The 17,142-nt window shown below is 53.7% G+C and overlaps 1 protein-coding gene across 1 annotated transcript in view; it reads right to left on the bottom strand.

Moving 5' to 3' along the window:
- Positions 1-16,576, bottom strand: part of CAPN2 (calpain 2) — a 47,334-nt gene extending 30,758 nt beyond the window's left edge. Inside the window, exons 1-2 of the mRNA XM_033099693.1 lie at positions 16,108-16,576; positions 11,323-11,392 (exon numbers count right to left, since the gene is read on the bottom strand). Of these exons, the coding sequence (XP_032955584.1) occupies positions 11,323-11,392; positions 16,108-16,344 (307 nt within the window). The 5' untranslated portion in view covers positions 16,345-16,576. The remainder of the gene's footprint in view (positions 1-11,322; positions 11,393-16,107) is intronic.
- Between the last annotated feature and the right edge of the window lie 566 nt (positions 16,577-17,142).

Below are 17,142 nucleotides of genomic sequence, written 5' to 3'. Positions count from 1 at the left end.
GGTAGACCTAGGAGGCCCAGGCAGAGGTGGGTGGGGAAGAGCCTGTGGTTAGAAGACCCGGATTGGAATCCTGATCCCTCCACTTACAACTATGTACACTTGGGTACACTCCTTAACTTCTCTGACCCGCGTTTTCTCAGTTGTGGAAGGGGGACAGCACTCACATATCTTCAGAAGGTTAAGATCAGATGAAAAGGGGACACTGGGGCGGGGGTGGGCGGAGGGAACTGTTCATGAATGGGTTTCAGAGATCTGGAACCCCAAACATTTTGTGTTAAGTTTGCATGTATGTGAATATATGCACTTCTCTCAGGATGAGTCAAAAAGTTAAGACACACTGGAGCCAGAGCCCTGAGTTCAATTCCTGGCTCTGACCCGGGGCAGCCTACTCTCGCTGTGCCTCAGTTTCCTCATATACAAAATGGGTCTAATAATAGTAAAATGCATCAGAGTTGAGAATTAAATGGGAGAAAATACATAAAGCACTTAGCACAGTGTCTGTAAGTGCTGCCTGTTTTTATGTTCTCATTTTATAGTGGAAAAAACTGAGAGCGGGAAGAGGTGGTCTCGACTGAGGATGAGTTCTGTGTCACATTGGCCACCTTTGGCTGTCTTGTCCCGGAAAGGAAAGGGTGACAGCTGATGATGTGTGTGTGTGGGGTGTGTCCCATCAAGATGGAAATGAGGAGGGAGGGGAGCCACAGAAAGGGGGGCACTGGGACCTGCTGAATGCATGTGGGGCCTGTCTGTCATCCTGAGCCTCAGCAAACACTTGGGAAGTAAGGGAGGGGGGGTGTCCAAATGACGAGAAAATACAGGTAGAGGATGAGTACTGATGAGGTTGTAGGTACAAATGAATTTACTCAAAACTCAAGAGTGACCACTGCAGTGGTGGCCCCCACCAGCCCCCCAGGCCTGAGGGAACCTCACTGGGGACTGTGGACATTCCCCCTTCAGTCCCCTCAGTGCTGGATGAGGGGGCCTGAGAGCTTCTCTGCTTTGTCCCCTCACATAACACCAGGCAAGAAGGTCCTTTAAGAGCCAAACCACCTCCTGCTCTGCAGCTTGATCAATCGCCTTCTCTCCCAGCATGACTTGGCTGTGGGTTTTTGCCCTGAATTTTTACTGCTTTTGTGCAGATGGCAGAAGAATATTCACGCATTAATTTATTCATTTGTTCAATGACTATTTAGGGACATTCTCTCTGGCCCACCCATGGGTGCCTGCTGAGCTCATTTAAGCCACTTTTGCTCATGGGCCCCCAGGGACTCCCCTCCAGGTCCAGACCTCCCCCTCTCCTTCTAATTTGCTTGGGAAAAGGAGGTTCCAGTTGGTTTTGGGGGTCACTAAGCACAGCTGCCTCACCCTCTGGATTCTGGCAACCTGAGCCTACCGTGCTAAAAGGTTTCACTGTCTCCAGCTCGCCTCACCCACATCCTGGCTCCTGCATGAGCACACCACACGCACACGGCCTTCCCTCCACAGGGACGCACTGAGGGGCCCGCCAGACCCCCTCTGAGGACATGGCTCTCCCAAGCAGACCTCATGAATGGCTCCTTTAAGCTCCAGAGCCCTCTTCTGAAAAGACAAATTCATACACAGCCCTGCCAGTAAATTTCCAGAGCTGTGCTCCCCGGGCCTCTGCCTGTGTCCTGAAGGTCAGCCGTGTGGGTCACCTGGGGCCCATCGTGGGGGGTGAGCGGGATGTGGCTCGGGCATGACTATTTGCGGCTGCTGGGCGTTCTTCCAAGACGGGAGCATAATATTTGTTCTATGTCTTCTCCTTTCCTGTCCAGTATCACCGTCTTTCCTCCACAGACAGGGAAGTGAACCCAGGATGTACTGGGCTTCTGCCCCACCTGTCCCGCCATCGCTTTGTCACACTCGAGCACAGTGGCCTGTTGACAGCCAAGCTCTGTGAGGCAGGACCGTGTCACAGTGGAGCACGTGCTCCGTGACGTAAAACTCACACGTGTGCACAAGCACATACGTCCTCAGAAGCACATACTTCAAAAATGCAGGCTGAGGAAGCTCCTCATCTTGGAGAAACAGCACGCGGAGCCCAAGGCCTGCCCCCCACTTCCTGAAAGCCCACTCTGGCCTCAGCACCCCTCACTGTGGCTTCTCTCCACTCCTGTGGCCTGACTGGCCCGCGTCGCCCCCTGAGCCTCTGAGCACCTGTCCTTGTGCTGACTCTGGCGTCCATGTGTCTCTTCCTTCTCCCATCTCATCTCCAGCTCCTTGCTTGTTCACTCATCCCTCTGTGCCAGGCCTGGTCTAGGTCTAGAGAAGAATGGCCCCGACAAGCCAGCATGGGGACCGCCGTGGGAACGAGCCATCACCGAACATGGCAGTGAGCACTAGGCTTCAAGTCCGAATGGGGCGGACGGGCTGTAGGAGAGGTGGGGCGGGTGGGTGGGGAGGCGCAGAGGAGGGGGGCATAGACTCGTCCTGAGGAGCAGGGCAGAGGTGGGGTGGGGAGCACATGCAGGGCAAGGGAAGGTCAAGTGCAGAGACTCAAAATGTGTAGGGGTGTGACCCGGCGCAGGAGGGGCCGGGAGCAGGGGAGGATTGGGTGGGGTGCTGATGCATAGAAGGGCTGAGGCTGGAGAGATCAGGTTAGACTTCCACCAGCGTGGGACTGAGAGGGAATTTAAGCTAAGGTTTCTTCTCACACTTTCCCCTTCTGCACCAGACCCTCCAGGCACAATAAAATACTTGCACTTTCCAGAACGAACCACTCCCTCCTGGGGAAGTACATGCTCTGCTCCCTGCTTCCTCTGCCCAGGACACCTCTCCCCACCTCTCTCCTTCGTCATCCTGGGGACTCAGTCCTGGCCTTTGGGGGGGCCCCTCGGAACCTTACTGTCCCCCTCCAGTGGTGGCCTCACACTGCATCCCAGCTGACCCCTCCTACAGCATGATCAATACTTAGATTTAATTTGTCCATTTAACTGTTCGTCTCCACCGCTGGGCTGTCACCTCCCTGAAGCAGGGCCTCTGGCGGTAATGTCCAGACTAGACTGGAGACAGGTAGGCACCCAGAGCAGGACTCCAGGTGAGAATTAAGGCCTGCCCTGGAGGGGCAGGGGCAGGAGGAGGAGGCTTGACGAGGTCAGAAAGACCCAGAACGGAAAGGACTGGACGGATGTGGAGAGAGGGGGCACAGGCAAGAGTCTCGTGCAGAGAAAGTCCTGTGTTTTCATTTTGTTTTCTTCTGCCTGAAGTCCCGGCCCACTGCTCCTTCTCTCCTAGGCTCCCTTTGAGCTGGCTGGACGGAAGCAGCAGCGGCTGGCTGGCCTGTGCATTCAGGACTCCTGGGCCTGGCAGGGTCTCAGGGATGCTTGGTCGGTAAGTCCTGAAGCTGGCACAGAGGGCCCAGCCAGCTGAGTGTCCCTCTGCCTACATATTGGGAGGTCCCAGAGAACATACCTGCACTCACAACCGCGAGTGGCCAGCGTCTGAGCAGCCTCCAGTCACCACTGGAGCAGGTCGTTATTCCGTGGGAACCAATAGGAGAACCGTGCCACCTTCCAAAATGGCGGCCACCACATTTCTGGTTTCATATGTTCTTCTAGAACCTTGTCAGTCCCTCATCAGGAGCTGGACTCTGTGTCCCTCCCCGTGAACTGACTTGGGTGGGCCTCCACTGGACTCAGTGACAGGAGCGGAGCTCTGTGACTTCCTAGGCTGGGTTATAAAAGGCAAGACAGCTTCCCAGCCTCTCTTGGGACGTGCCACGATGTAAGAGGTTCAGCTACCTCAAAGCCTCCTTGGAAGAGACACATAAGAGGCCGAGAGCCCCCAGAGCCCCAGCGGATCCAGTCTGTAGCCCAGATACCAGGCATGCAGGTGAGGGGCCTTCACAGGACCCCAGGACTGGCTCCGTCTGACTGCGTGAGAGACCCTGAGAGTCACCCAACTGAACCCACTCATCCTTGAGAACCACGACAGCGAATGAGAACACCATTGCTCTTTCAAGCCACTGATTTTGGGGGTGTAATGAGACAGGGACCTTCCTGAAATCTGCCTTGCCGGGGACACAGGTTGCACCTGCTAACTACCAGAGTCTGCCCCTCTGGGGGTGGCCAGCAAGAGAGTGGAACCCACACAGGGAGATGCCGGTGTCAGGATGCCGTGCCAAGATGCCCAGATGCCCCCCTATTCTGCAGTTCCCCAGGGCGCCCCAGGACCTGAGGTGCGCTCCCCACGCCTGGTCTGGTAAGTGATGAGACAGCCAGTCCAGGACAAGCCCTCAGAAGCAGGGAGGGCCCCACACCCTCCTCTGCTGCCACGTCTCCGGGTGGAAGGGTTGAGCGCCTCTCCCACACGGTCAGATATCCCAGCAATGCGCCCAGGCTACACACTCAGGGTTGTTTTCTCGTTTTCTCTGACGTGTACTCCTCACTGTGGCGGGTTCAGTGAAGCCACTGGACATGAGTGAAGTTCGTCTCCAGCAGCTCACCTACCAGTTGCCAGTGTCCCTGCCCCTGCCCATGGGGCATCCCTTTCACTAGCCGTCCCCATCCCCTTCACCAGGTCCCGACACGGGCTCTGTGCCCCAGTGACCACCCTCCCCTCTCCCCACGGTACTTATTAATGTCTCCATATCTACTTTTCACTCCCCTTGTTCTAGCAGTGGTTTTCCACGGGGCATTTTTGCCACCCCCACCCCCACTCTGGGGACTCAGGACAGTGTCTGAAACCGTTGTGCTTGTCATGCTTGGGGAGGGGTCGTGCATCTACTCGGCAGAAGTCGGGAATGAATGTAGCTGCACGTCCCCTGCACACAGGACGGCCCCACAACAAAGAATTACCCACAACAAAGAATTACCCGGCCAGCCCCGAGGATCAACAGTCCTGAGGTCAGAAACCCTGCTTGTCCCACACCTCATTCCTTTGGGGTTTGTTCCTTTCTTTCCATGGTGACAGCTAGAGAAATGATAACTGGACCAAGATATTAAGGCTGCTTTGGGCTACAGGTGACCCTTCCTGAGACACTGGTATTTGACAGTCTCCAGCAGATGAGACATTCCGACAGGGACTACGTATCTCTCATGGCCCACGCAGCCCAGGCAGGGAGGCCACCGGAGCCTTAGCTTTTGAAGGGAGGGGACGGAAGCCCTGAGGAGCGCTTAGGGCCACCCCTGGGAGCTGGTGGGGAGGGGCTTCTGTAGAGGAAGCACACACCCTGCCCAGAGCTGGGGCATGTGAGATGGTGGCTGATGAGTCACACGGAGGCTGTCCCTTCTGTGACTGTTTCAGGGCCTGGCAGCAGCCCAGAAAAGGGCACCCCCAAACCGGAATTCCCGTCTCATTTATATCAGCGGCTGTGGAGGGGAGATGCTCCACTCAACTCACATCCCGCCCTGGGTAACCGTTCAGCCTCCTTCTGTGAACTGCACACACGACTTGGAGCAAGAGCCAAGGACCCAAACCACACGTCCCCTGCTGTTCCTGCTGGAGGAGGGCCCTAAGGGAGAAGGGAGGAGGGAAGGGGATGAGGATGCCGACACCTGAGGGTCCTTCTCACACGGAACGTGGGTGACTACTGGACTCTCAGAAGGGAGTCCCGCCAGGCAGCTGAGCCCCGTTCTCTCCTCAGCTGCGCCCTGGACCAGCAGGAAAGCACCTGGTGTCAGTTTCTAACTGCAGGACTCCAGCAGACTGGGTACCTTCCTGCCAGGCACAGTCAAATCCACGCCCTTCTGCCTTTTCTCCCCTCACCCCTCCCGCCCTTCCTCCTTCCCCCTTCCCCCCTCACCCCTCCCGCCCTTCCCCCCTCAACCCTGCCTCACAGGAGAGGAGGGGAGCCTTGCCCCACCCTGCCTCGGAGACCTCTGTGTGACGTTCCTATCACTAGAACTCTCCTCCCTCACCTCCTGGAGGGACAGCAGGAGTGCATCTGTTTCCCCGACTTCCTGGAAAAAACATCTCCCTGTGGCGGGGGCAGCAAAAATGCGGGAGAAAAACTGAGGATGGGCCCAACATACTGACATTGGGGGAGGACCTGAGCAAGGTTCCTGAGGCCTTGGAACCCGAAACAGGAGCTGAAGCCCAGTGCGAGGGGATGCAGGGGCGAGGGCCAGGCAGAAGGCGGCATGTTTCCGAGTCACAGAGTCAGAAGTAGTGGGGCCTTAGGAAAGTCTGATCCAACCCTGCATCCCAGGGCCAGGCGCCTGAGGCCGCAGCGTGTGGCCCTGCTCTGGGCACAGGGAGCATCTGGACAAGTCAAAGGTCACACTCTGACCCATACATAGGCAAGGGGGGCAGGAGCTGTCAGGTGGAACCCTGTAAACTCCCCGGGGCACCCTGTGGCTTCAGTGTGGGGGACAGTGAGGGACGTCTTCTGGGAGGATTCCACGCTCCTACTCCCTGAGAGGGGAGGGAGGTCTGAGACAGCCAAGGAGAGACGTGCCCTTTTGGAAACCCCACTGTCTGATGGCCAAGGCTGGGGCAGCCAGGGCAGGACAGGGGCCTCTGGGTAAAATACCATGGTTCGCCATTCAGCCCCGTCCTGTTTGAGACTGTCTTAGATGCAGCAGGAAAGGGAGCTGGGAGCACCACAGCAGCCACAGCGGAGAGAAGCTATGAATGAGCATTTGTAACCAGAAAAGAAGCCGAGAGGAAATGAGTCAGGGACCAGCATCTGCTCCAGGAGGCTGGGCGGGGCCACTGCCGGGGGCGGGGCCACTGCCGGGGGCGGGGCCGGGGCTGGCAGTGAGGCGATTGCTTTTAAGTGAAAAGAATGTATTTACTTTCTTCATCAAACCAGTCAACACTTACTTTCTAGTCCCCTCCTCCTCCTTTTTTTAACTACGTGCTCTTTTTTTTTTAAAGGCAGCTGCAAACTCTAGTAGAGGGGCATCCTGCAAAATCCCTGACAGTACTCAAAACTGTCAGAGTCATCAAAAACAGAGACGGGATGAGAAAGTATCACAGCCAACTGGAGCCTAAGGAGACATGACCAGTAAATATCATATGGTATCTTGGGTGGGATCTTGGCACAGAAAAAGGACGTTAGGTAAAAATGAAAGGAATCTAAGGCATGCACTTTGACTGATAATGTATCAACATTGTTCATTAATTGTAAAAATTTAAAAAGACGTCTATTATAAAATGATGATTTTTAAATTGTAATTGAAAAATCTTTTAAAAAATTACTTAAAACATTTAGAAATTCCATTTTTAAAACTGAAGACTGTGCATCTGCCCCCTTTATGGTTATCTCATATACTTCTCCTTCCTCCGAGTGTTACAATCTGTGGTTCCCCAAATACAGGCGCCAAGTTTGCCGTTCCCTCTTGTTGGTTCTTCCATCCTTAGATTCTGAGTTTTTAGAAACAAGGACCTACCTTCCAGCCCAGCTCATTTTCTTTTCCCTTTCTCTCCCATCCTTTCTCTCTTCTATGATTTCACAAAGGGACTTTTCACGTAGCTGGACTCAGTAATAATCACGGTCCCTTGAACTTGTTCAAGAGTCTACAGTTGGCCAAACGTGTTCACCTCTATTATTCTCACTTTGTACCACAGCCCTGGGAATGGAGTATTATCATCTTTCCCATTTTACAGAAGAGGAAACGGAGGCTCAGAGAGCTTGGGTAACCTGTCCAAAGTCACCCAGGCTAGTAAACGAGGAGGGAGCAGGCACTAGAAACTTCTGTGATGCTTTTGGCAGGCTTTTGCCCGTCCCTCCCCACTCTCTTCTAAACTGGGCTGTGGGGAGGGCCACCCTGGAGCCAAAGTCTGGGGGCCCATGTGATTTTGGGGGGGGTAGAGTCAGGGTGACGCACCTGAGGGACCTCGAGAACATTTGCCAGGTTACATTGAAACGGGGCTCTTCTATTTTCACAGCTTAGACAGCGTTATTGGCTAGGAGCCCTCCCCCAGGAAGCCAGGGGCCTTCGGTTGGGGATTGAGGGCACCAGGCCAGGGCAGCTGTGAGGGCGGTGGGGGCTGCAGGGCAGAGGAGAAAGTTCAGCAGGGCCCCCTGTGAAAACTAAAGGTAGGAGGAGCTCAGCCTTTGAATTTCCTGGGTCCCTGGGGGCCACTCCAAGTGGCAATCACCTGTAAGAACAGGTTGTCACCAGCAATTACAGAGCCATATTTAGTGGCCGGGTCAGCCTGAGTCTCCAGCCCTTCCTCCAGATGGGCAGATTTTTCTTCGCTGACTCCAAGGCCTGCATTGGAAGTGGCTCATTGTCAGAGCCGCTCTGCAAACATGGTTTGAATTATTTGGTGAGGCTTCAGTCCTTCCGGAAAAGAGGGCAGGAGTTGGTGGATTAACCATTGCTGGGCAGTGCTGTGAAGGCGGGGGGGACAACGGGACACACAAGTCCAAGGGCAGCACCACCCAGACTCACTGGTGGGGAACTGAGTGAGCCTCAGGCTCGAAAACGTAGGTAAGGAAATGAATTTTGCTTTGAGAATTTCACCTCCACATTCCCTCATCCCAGCATCATAGCAACTCAGAGAGAGTCTGGGGCTGTGAAAATCTTAGAAAGACGTAAAATCAGGTCAAAGTTCTCTCTACTTTGGCAATTTTTAGCTATGTGGCCTTATATGTACCCCCACCTCCATCCACTGCCCAGTTTTCTGATCTGCATAGTGGGGGTGAAAATATTTACTTAGAGTTGGGATGATGGTGAAAACATTTACTTAGACTTGGGATGATTCCATGAGCTAATGCAATGAAAAATGCTATACGAGTTGTGCACTGTTATACAGCTGACAGGTGCTCTTCTTCCCTCCGTGAGGTGCAAGGTGACCTCTGATGCTCTAACCCTCCAGCACAAGTTTACACTCAGTGTCACGCATGAGGAATGATTGTAGAATAGCTCAGTGCCACATCTTAGGGGATCTTCGAAGTCACCTCTTTGACCCTCTCTCCCTCCCATTTTTAGAAGAGACTGAAGGTCCAAGTAAGGACTTGCCCATGGTCTCCCAAGGGCAGAGCGTCGGCTCACATCTCGGGTCATGTGCTCAGGTGTCATTGCTGCGGCCCCTGTTCCTGCTGCTCCTGAGCCTCCTGGGAGTTGATGACAGTCACCACCCCATTGCTTAACAAGCCCAGAAGCAGGTTGAGAGTTCAACCACATTTCGCAGACTATAATCTAACCAGATCCTCTAAAATAAAAGGCCAAGAGAACAAATGGCCCCTATGGTGTAAAAACAACTCAGGAATGGCCGAACAGTTACTGAGAGGCTTTAAGACGATTCAACACTTGTTTCTGTTTGATTTGGTGCCTACCTTGGGGAATTGCACCCCAGGAATGTACGCTCTGCCTCTCTCCTCTCCAACTGGCCTGGTAGTATTTAAACAGGATTTAAATCCCAGATCTGTTACTTGCAATTTGGCCCTTACTATGTCATTAAACTTTGAAGTGGATGTTTAGTGTGGGCGTGGAATCCAGCCGAGCTGTGACACTTGCCGCACTTGTACTAGCCCAGGTGCGACACTTGCCCTGCTTGTCTCCAGGTTCTCCAAAGCCCCCAGTATTGGTCAAAGTCTCCATCAACGTTCAGCCCTGTTAACTTCCGTTTTCTTTAACCAGGGGATTTTCCGGGAGCACCCACTTTTGATGCCCAAGGACCCGAGGCTTCTATCTTCTGTGGGATTGAGAAGGCAGGAAATGGGAGGTGTGTTTTCTCAGGTAAGAATGTGCGCCTCCGGCATCTCAGGAATTTGCTCAGAGGCTCAGCTCAGGCAGCTGGGGTTTGCCTCCCCTGCCCACCCCACCCAACCCTGGGTCACCTTCTCCCTGAGAGTCACTTCCCATGGGGCTCTCAGGATACCCTTCCTGATGACTCACACAGCTGCCCTCACATCCCTCGAGGGGTGAAAAATTTCCAGGTCCCCTTCTCAGGAATCTGCTCAGGGTTTCAACACACACACAGGCCTGCAGCCTGACTGTCTGCATGTGTTTCCCAGGCCCCCATTTCCGCTGTGGGAAGACCTTAAACAGGTTACTCCCAGGACCTCAGCGTCCTTTCCTATAAAATGGGAATGTAATTGACCCTCAAACAACGTCAGGGCTAGGGGCACTGACCCCCGCATAGTCGAAAATCTGTGTATAGCTCTGACTCCCTAAAAACTGAACTACTAATGGCTGACTGCTGACCGGAAGCCTCACTGATTAGACATAAAGTCAATGGACACATATTTTGTGTTATATGCCTTATATACTGTATTCTCATAATACGCTAAAGAAAATGTTACTAAGAAAATCGTAAGAAAGAGAAAATACACTTACTGTATTTATTGAAAAAAAATCCGCGTAGAAGTGGCCCGTGCAGTTGAAACCCATGCAGCTGTAATCACGGCACCTGAGAGACTTTGCTATCATAGCTTAGTGTCCAGCACACTGTATACACTCAGTAAATATTAGCTGTTATTATTCTGAGTATCACAACCTCTGCTAGGCGGGCCATGAAAGGAAGTACAATTCAAGGTGATCGATTTTGTTACGAATGGACTAGTTTGGGGAGCGAGTTGAAGCTGATGGCAGGAAACAAAGTTTTGGTTTATGGAGCAAATAGTCTCCTACAGCAATCATAGGCCATATTTATTATGAGTCAAATAATCGAGAGTGGATTCTATCAGAATCTTAAATAGTGGTCCCATGCCCCACTGGTGAGACTTCTTCATAGAAGCCTGGGAGCTTTTATACCAAAGCTGGAGACTCTGTAGGCTCCAATCTCAGCAGGCACTCCATCCAGTAAGAACTCAGAGCTCGGCTTCACAGAGAAAGTTTGCAATTCAGCCACTCCAGTGACTCTTATCTAAATGAACGTCACAGCTGCCTTTGCCGCGGTAAGCACTGCATCCCACTGTTGCGATGCCATGGTGATTTGTGTTGCAAACACTGAGAACACCCAGGTACTCTAACTTCCTCTCAATAGCCAGCATTAATTAGGGTTTCCTTTTTCTTCACACTGAGTCACCACTCTGGTTCCTGAACCCCAGAGAAACTGATGTCGCAGTGCTGTCACTGGCCGGGACTGTCTTCCCACCTGGCCCTCAGCCCAGAGCCTGACTGTTTCATGGGCCACTGGCCGTACTGGCCCCAGGAGTACAGAGACCATGGGGTGGCCCAGAAGCCCCTCCAGTGGGAACATCTCAAGAAGCCCAATGCAGGGGACACAGGAAGCCTCAGTGAACATTTGTGCATTTGTGTACCTCAGCACGAGGCCCTCAGGGGACAAGAAATTCCAGGAAGCTTCTGGAAATGGAAATCACTAAGCTGCTTGGGAAGGGAGAGAAGCCACAGATCATCCCTCACCCCTTGCAGACAAGAGCCCACAGCCGATGCCATCACTTACCCAGGGCTCCTTGGCAGATGTCAGTGCGGGTGGCTCCTCCAACGATAAATTGGGGATCATCGCAGATTTCCTGGGAATGAGACCCACAAAGTGCTGTCAACCCACCAGGTGTGAGCTTTGGCAGTTAGGACATCTCGGTTCCCAATGGGTGCATCAGACCTGTTCTCCTCCTCACCCCCACCCCCCAGGGAAAGCTTTGTGATTACAGTTAGACTGCCATGGGGGTCACTCTCTGACCCCCGCTCTGTGGGTCCCGATGGGTGTGGGGGGCCACTCCTGGCTGAGAAGGGGAGTCATTGCCCAATGCTCCAACCTGCCTAGAGCTGACGTCATCACGCTACTTCCTAGGGCCACAGCAGCATGGAGTCCGGCCTCCTGTGCTAGGTGTCGAGTCGTCCACACCTGGAGCCCTTCCACCTACCACCTAGTCCCTCTCCTCTGTCCCTGCACGTCAGCTGTTTGCCTGCAAGCAATTCCTTCGTTTCCCACGCTGTTCTCTCCTTTTCTACGTGTCTTATGTTTCAAGACTCACTGCCGCCTTCTCCACAATGCCCTCCTTCACGGGCCAGCCCTCACTCATCCCTGCGACTCTGAGTCCCAGAGTATTTGTACTCCGCAACTTAGTATTCAGTTGTGCAGTCAGGTGGTGCTGATGGTGGTACATTCCCCAGCCCTGTGTTTGAGGGCTGGGGAATGAATCCAGCCTTCTGGGTCTGTCCACGGGCCGTGATACGTGGAGCATCCATGTATCGTGAGCCTGCTGTCTGTCAGTGATGTGCGTGATGACTTAGCTCATGGGGCCCTCTCGGAGCACGAGATGAGTATTGTCTCCATGTTACAGGTGAGGACACAGGCGAAGGAGATAAAGCAACGTGTCCAAAGTGACACTGCTCCTAAGGTAGAGAAAGCACTGGGGTGTGGACTTCCTGGTGCAAAGCATATACTATTTCTGCTCCTGCGCTGCCTCTATTGCTTGTTAACAAGCTTCTAAGGGTGTTAAAACCTCAGGGTTGTCCCACAAGTAGCCTGATGGAAGCCAACCTTAAACAAATCTGGCCCCTTGGTGAAGCAGCCCTCTCAGCAGAGTGTTTCCTGATTCTGCAGAGCCCCACCCAAAGCCACAGAGGAAGTCGGGGCATCCATCTGGGTTTCTCTAGGCCTGGGCAACCTTGTAGGAGCTCCACCCCACACCCTCGGCGTGCCCCTCTCTGCCAAGCAGAAGTGTTTCCTGGGCGAGACCCGGATCTAGCCCCTGTCCATCCCGGCTTAGGTCGCAGCTCTTCTGGCACCACCACCTGCCCCAAAGCACATTCCTCTCACGCGTCTGCATTGTCTCTTCCCTGCTCAGGCCAGTCTGTTTGGGGGATTTTAGGGACAAAGAAACAACAAGCCAGCTTTTGTTTTGAGGCCTGCCAGCCAAGCACTTATGCAGTGGATGGAACAGGGCTCGGTGCTAGGAGCCCAACACTGATATTGACAATCCTCAGTGTGGCGAGTACTTTCCCCAGAAGGATTTTTCCATTATGTTTCAGAAACTGGGCTGCATCTTTGGTAGCATCTCTGACGGAGGCAAAGTTCATAGTGGCGCTTAGAAATGTTTCAGAAAACTGAACCGTGCTCACAGCATATAGAGTATGGAATTAAGTATGGACGTAACAGGCCGAGGAAAGGGGCTGAGGTCTTGGGCTTAGGACTCAGACCCCTGGGTTTGAGTCTTGGCTCGGCCATTTATTCTATGGGTTCGATGACCCTGCAAGTTCTGTTTCGGCCTCACTTTCCTCATCTGTAAAATGGGGATGGTGATGACAACAGTACCTACCACAGAGGGCTGAATGAGATAACTAAGTAAATGTGCTTTGGTAAACACTATAAAAGTTACTCATGATTTTTATTATCATTCCTATTATTACTGTTTTATAAGAAGTCGATGACAATCATCACTGAACTTGGAGGCAGGAGATGGATGCAGGCTTGAGACTGAGTTCAGCCAGCTGAGGACACGCCAGTCAGAAAGCTCTCTGAGGCTTGGTTATCTCAGGACTCACAGCACTTGTCCTTGCTTGGACTTGACTGGTGCCATCCTTGGGTCGCGCTGGCTTTCTCCTCACGCCCTGCACCAGTGACGTTAGCCATTTCCCCTTCAGTCCCCTTCCCACCCCTGGAGCCTTCTGTGACCAGTGTCGGAAAACCCCCTCTCTGAGGAGGGGCCGTCCCTCCCGATCCAAGGCTGGCCGGCTCTCCTGCCCTTCCGCCTCCTCTACTCTCATTTCCTCAGGCACCCTGTTCCATTACCTCCTCCCAGCCTTTATCGTTAGTCCCTTCCTTTCCAGTGACTCAACATACGACACACTGTCATCTGAAACAACAGCCTCGCAAAGCCCACTCTACCTCCCATATTTCCTCTCTTTCCACAAGGCTCCCTTCTGAAACGACTTGACCATACCCTTCATTGCCAGTTCCTTACTCTGGAGTCTACAGACATCTGGCTTCTACCCCACTGAAATCCTATCCCCCTGCAACCGCTCTGTTAAAGTCGCCATTGATTTGCTCATGTTTGAATCCAGGGGACACATTTTTGTTCCCCTGGCCTGACCCCAACCACAGCGGTGTTTAGAAGGCAGGACGGAGGCAGAGAGGGCCGTCGTGGGCTGTGGGCTCTAAACGCCCATAGGCTGGGCACAGTCCTGGCTCCACCCTGGACATCTGTTTGAGCAAATATTTAATCACCCCAAGCCTCAATTTCTTCACCTGCTGAATGGGAATATAATAGACACCCCCGCTGGTTGTGTAGTGCATGACCTTCCCCACAGTGAAATGGCTCCAGAACTCTCTCCCCCTCTATTGTCCTGAGGCATTTCCAACTATTGGGTGACCTGTCTGTCTCCCTTCACCAGCCCCTAGTGAAACTACATGCATCGCGAGAAGGCAGCGCATGGAGTTTACATACAGTTTTTAATAGTTTAGAGGCAGAAACTGTATGCGCTGGGACTGGCATATACTAGGTGTTCGATATACGCTCATTGAATGAATGAAAGAATAAGTCAATGAGTATGTAAATTCACTTTGTAAACCGTAAAGTGCTATGCAAATGTAGGGTGAGTACATTCTCTTGTGTATCACTTTCACAACTATTTGAGGCTCATTGCAGTACTGCATTCATTCATTCACTCGTTCCACAAATCGTCAGTCTCTTTATTCACACATGCATGTATCCCCCCTGCATCTAAGACAGTGCCTGGCATATACTCGGCCCTCAATAAATATTGTTGAATGAATGAATGCATGCATGCATGAATGCATTCTGTGAAAGGCACTAACGCTGCCAGACGATATATGGGTGGATAATACACACCTGCTCCCCGCCGTTCAGAAGGACAAACAAATCTAGGTAATGGTGAAAAGTTAGAAACTGTGAAAATGCTGTGAAGGAAATTAGCAGGGTTCATAAAGAATAACAAGATGGGGGGGAGGGGCCTGCTGAGAATGGTCAGGAGAGGTAGCTTTGGGAAAGGGACGTTTGACTAAATCCCAAAGAATGAGAGTTAACCAGATTCCAGAAAACCAGGAAAGAACGACCCTGGCAGGTGAGAAGGCAGGAAAGAAAGAATGGTACCTTGGAGAAACTGAAGGTGGCTGAGCCTCGAGAGCCAGTGAAAAGAGGAACATACTTAGGCATCACTTCTTCTTTTAGATGAAGACATGGAAGCAAAGAGGTTAATGGCTCAGGGAGGGTCACCCAGTAGGTCTGCACGAAATGAACTCCAGTGCTCAAGTCCTGGCCAGTGGTACTTGCTATTGCACCTGCTGTTTATGCGCGGGGCTTGGGGTAACAGAGAAGGTGGCTGGGGAGGCTCGCAGGACTGCAAGCAGGTCAGGAATGTTTATTCACAACAGCATCTAGAGGTTGGATTCCCCAGGAAGCCATGTTCAGGTTTGGGAGGGAAGGTCTGGTGAGGTGTCCCACAGGAGGTGGAGCCAGCAGGGGCTCCATGGGAAAGGGATGGCCAACCAGGTTAGGGAAGGAGCTGTCCCAAGACCTGCCAGGGCAAGCGGACAGAGCGGGGGTGGGACCCGGCAGCGAGGAGGGAGCTGAGGTCCCGGGGAGGATTCTGGGCCAGCGCAATGATGAGGGACTGGTCTTTCGCTGTATGTATCTCCCCTGTCCTTGATCACCAGTGTGAATGGTACCGGGAGGTCTTCTGAGCTCCCCTTTCTTAAAATAAACAAGAAACTCGCCTTAACTCTAACCAGGACTGCATAAGACCATCCTTGGTCACCAAATGACCAGTCTGTGGACTTCCCCTCTCTGAAGTCCAGACTGACTTTTCCTGGACCCACGTTGCCTCCCACTCTCCTTTCCTGAAGACCCTCCTCCCCCACCTTCCTCCATCTCTACAATGGAGTCCAGCAAAAACTGTTCCCCAGGCCCCCGTATGTCACCGCAGTTTTTGTGAACTTTACAGGGGGTTACCCTGGCGGGACTGCTAGTGGGTTTTGAGGGCAGTGTCCAGCGAAGTGCCGTGGATGGAAGAGGGAACAGGCGCCCTCTGTGGACGCAGTCCACCCGGGAGCGTACCCGCGCGCCTGCCATGCACCGGGTAACGGGCCAGGCCTGGGGTTGGGCGCGATCGCGCGGCTGAGGGTTGTGGCTGGGGCGGCCGGGTGCGGGCTCGCTCTCCAGGACCCCTTGTCCGGTCCTCCCTGGCCGGGAGCCCTGGGCGGCCACGCCTCGGGGCCCCCACCCGCCCTGCTTCGCATCCCGCCGCGCTTCCTACCGCTTCCTACCGTGGGCCGCTTCCACTGGATGCCCTGGGTCTTGCTGGAGTAGGGTCCCAATTCCTTGAAGCCCAGGGAAGACGGCATGGCGGGGAACGAGGGGTCCTGGAAGAGCGTCCCGGCCTCCAGGCACTGGTCCCGCAGCGTCTCGTAATCCTGGTTGAGGTACTTGATGGCCCTTTCGTGCGAGCCCAGTCCCTCGGCCGCCTCCCTGTCCCTGGCCAGTTTAGCCGCGATGCCCGCCATGGTGCCCGGCTGACCGGCGATCGAGGTACAGGTCTCGGGTACTGCGCACTGCAGGGGCGAGGCTGGGCCCGGCACTCGGCAACCGGACTGCGGGCTCCGCTGCCAGCGATGATTCACCAGCCGGGAAGCGCCCTCCGCCCGCCGGGGTGTGGCCTCGCCGCTCCCGGCCTGCTCGGCGCCGGGCCCGGGACGCAGCCTGCCCGTGCGCGGCCTGCAGAGCGCCCGCGGGAGGGACCGCGAGGCCGCTGCTGCCACCTGCGGACGGCTCTGGGATGGCCCAGCCGGCTGGCCCTGGCCATAGCGGCTCCCGAGTGCAAAAGTTAGCCAAAACTGATAGCCAACTTCCCACCTCCCGGGGATCGGGGATCGAGGACGGGCGAAACCCAGGCTGGGGCAGTGGTGACTCGCCAGGAAACACCCTGTGAGTCAGTAGATCAGGGAGTGAGGTCGAGGAGAGGAAATCAGCTGCCATCGTTTGGGTCTGGACTTCGTGTCCTAACAGCTCTGTATGCGTGATCTCATTTAATCCTCCCAGCAACTCTCTAAGAAGATGGTCCTTCTGCTGTTGTCCCCATTTTACAGATGGAAAAACTGAGCATCAGAGAGGTTCAATGGCATTACCCAATGTCACACAACTAGTCTCAAGCAGAACAAGGGCTCAAAGTCACCAAGGCCTGTTCTAATCAGGATGCTACACTGTTGCTGGTCAGCTATTGGATCATAAAGAGGGGTGACAGACGTGGCAAATAAAAACACGTGCAGTTAAATTGGAATTTCAACAGACACCAATAGTTCTTT

Source organism: Rhinolophus ferrumequinum, chromosome 27 (assembly GCF_004115265.2).
Source record: "Rhinolophus ferrumequinum isolate MPI-CBG mRhiFer1 chromosome 27, mRhiFer1_v1.p, whole genome shotgun sequence".
Classification (NCBI taxonomy): Eukaryota; Metazoa; Chordata; class Mammalia; order Chiroptera; family Rhinolophidae; genus Rhinolophus; species Rhinolophus ferrumequinum.
This window is presented reverse-complemented; position numbering and strand designations above follow the sequence as displayed.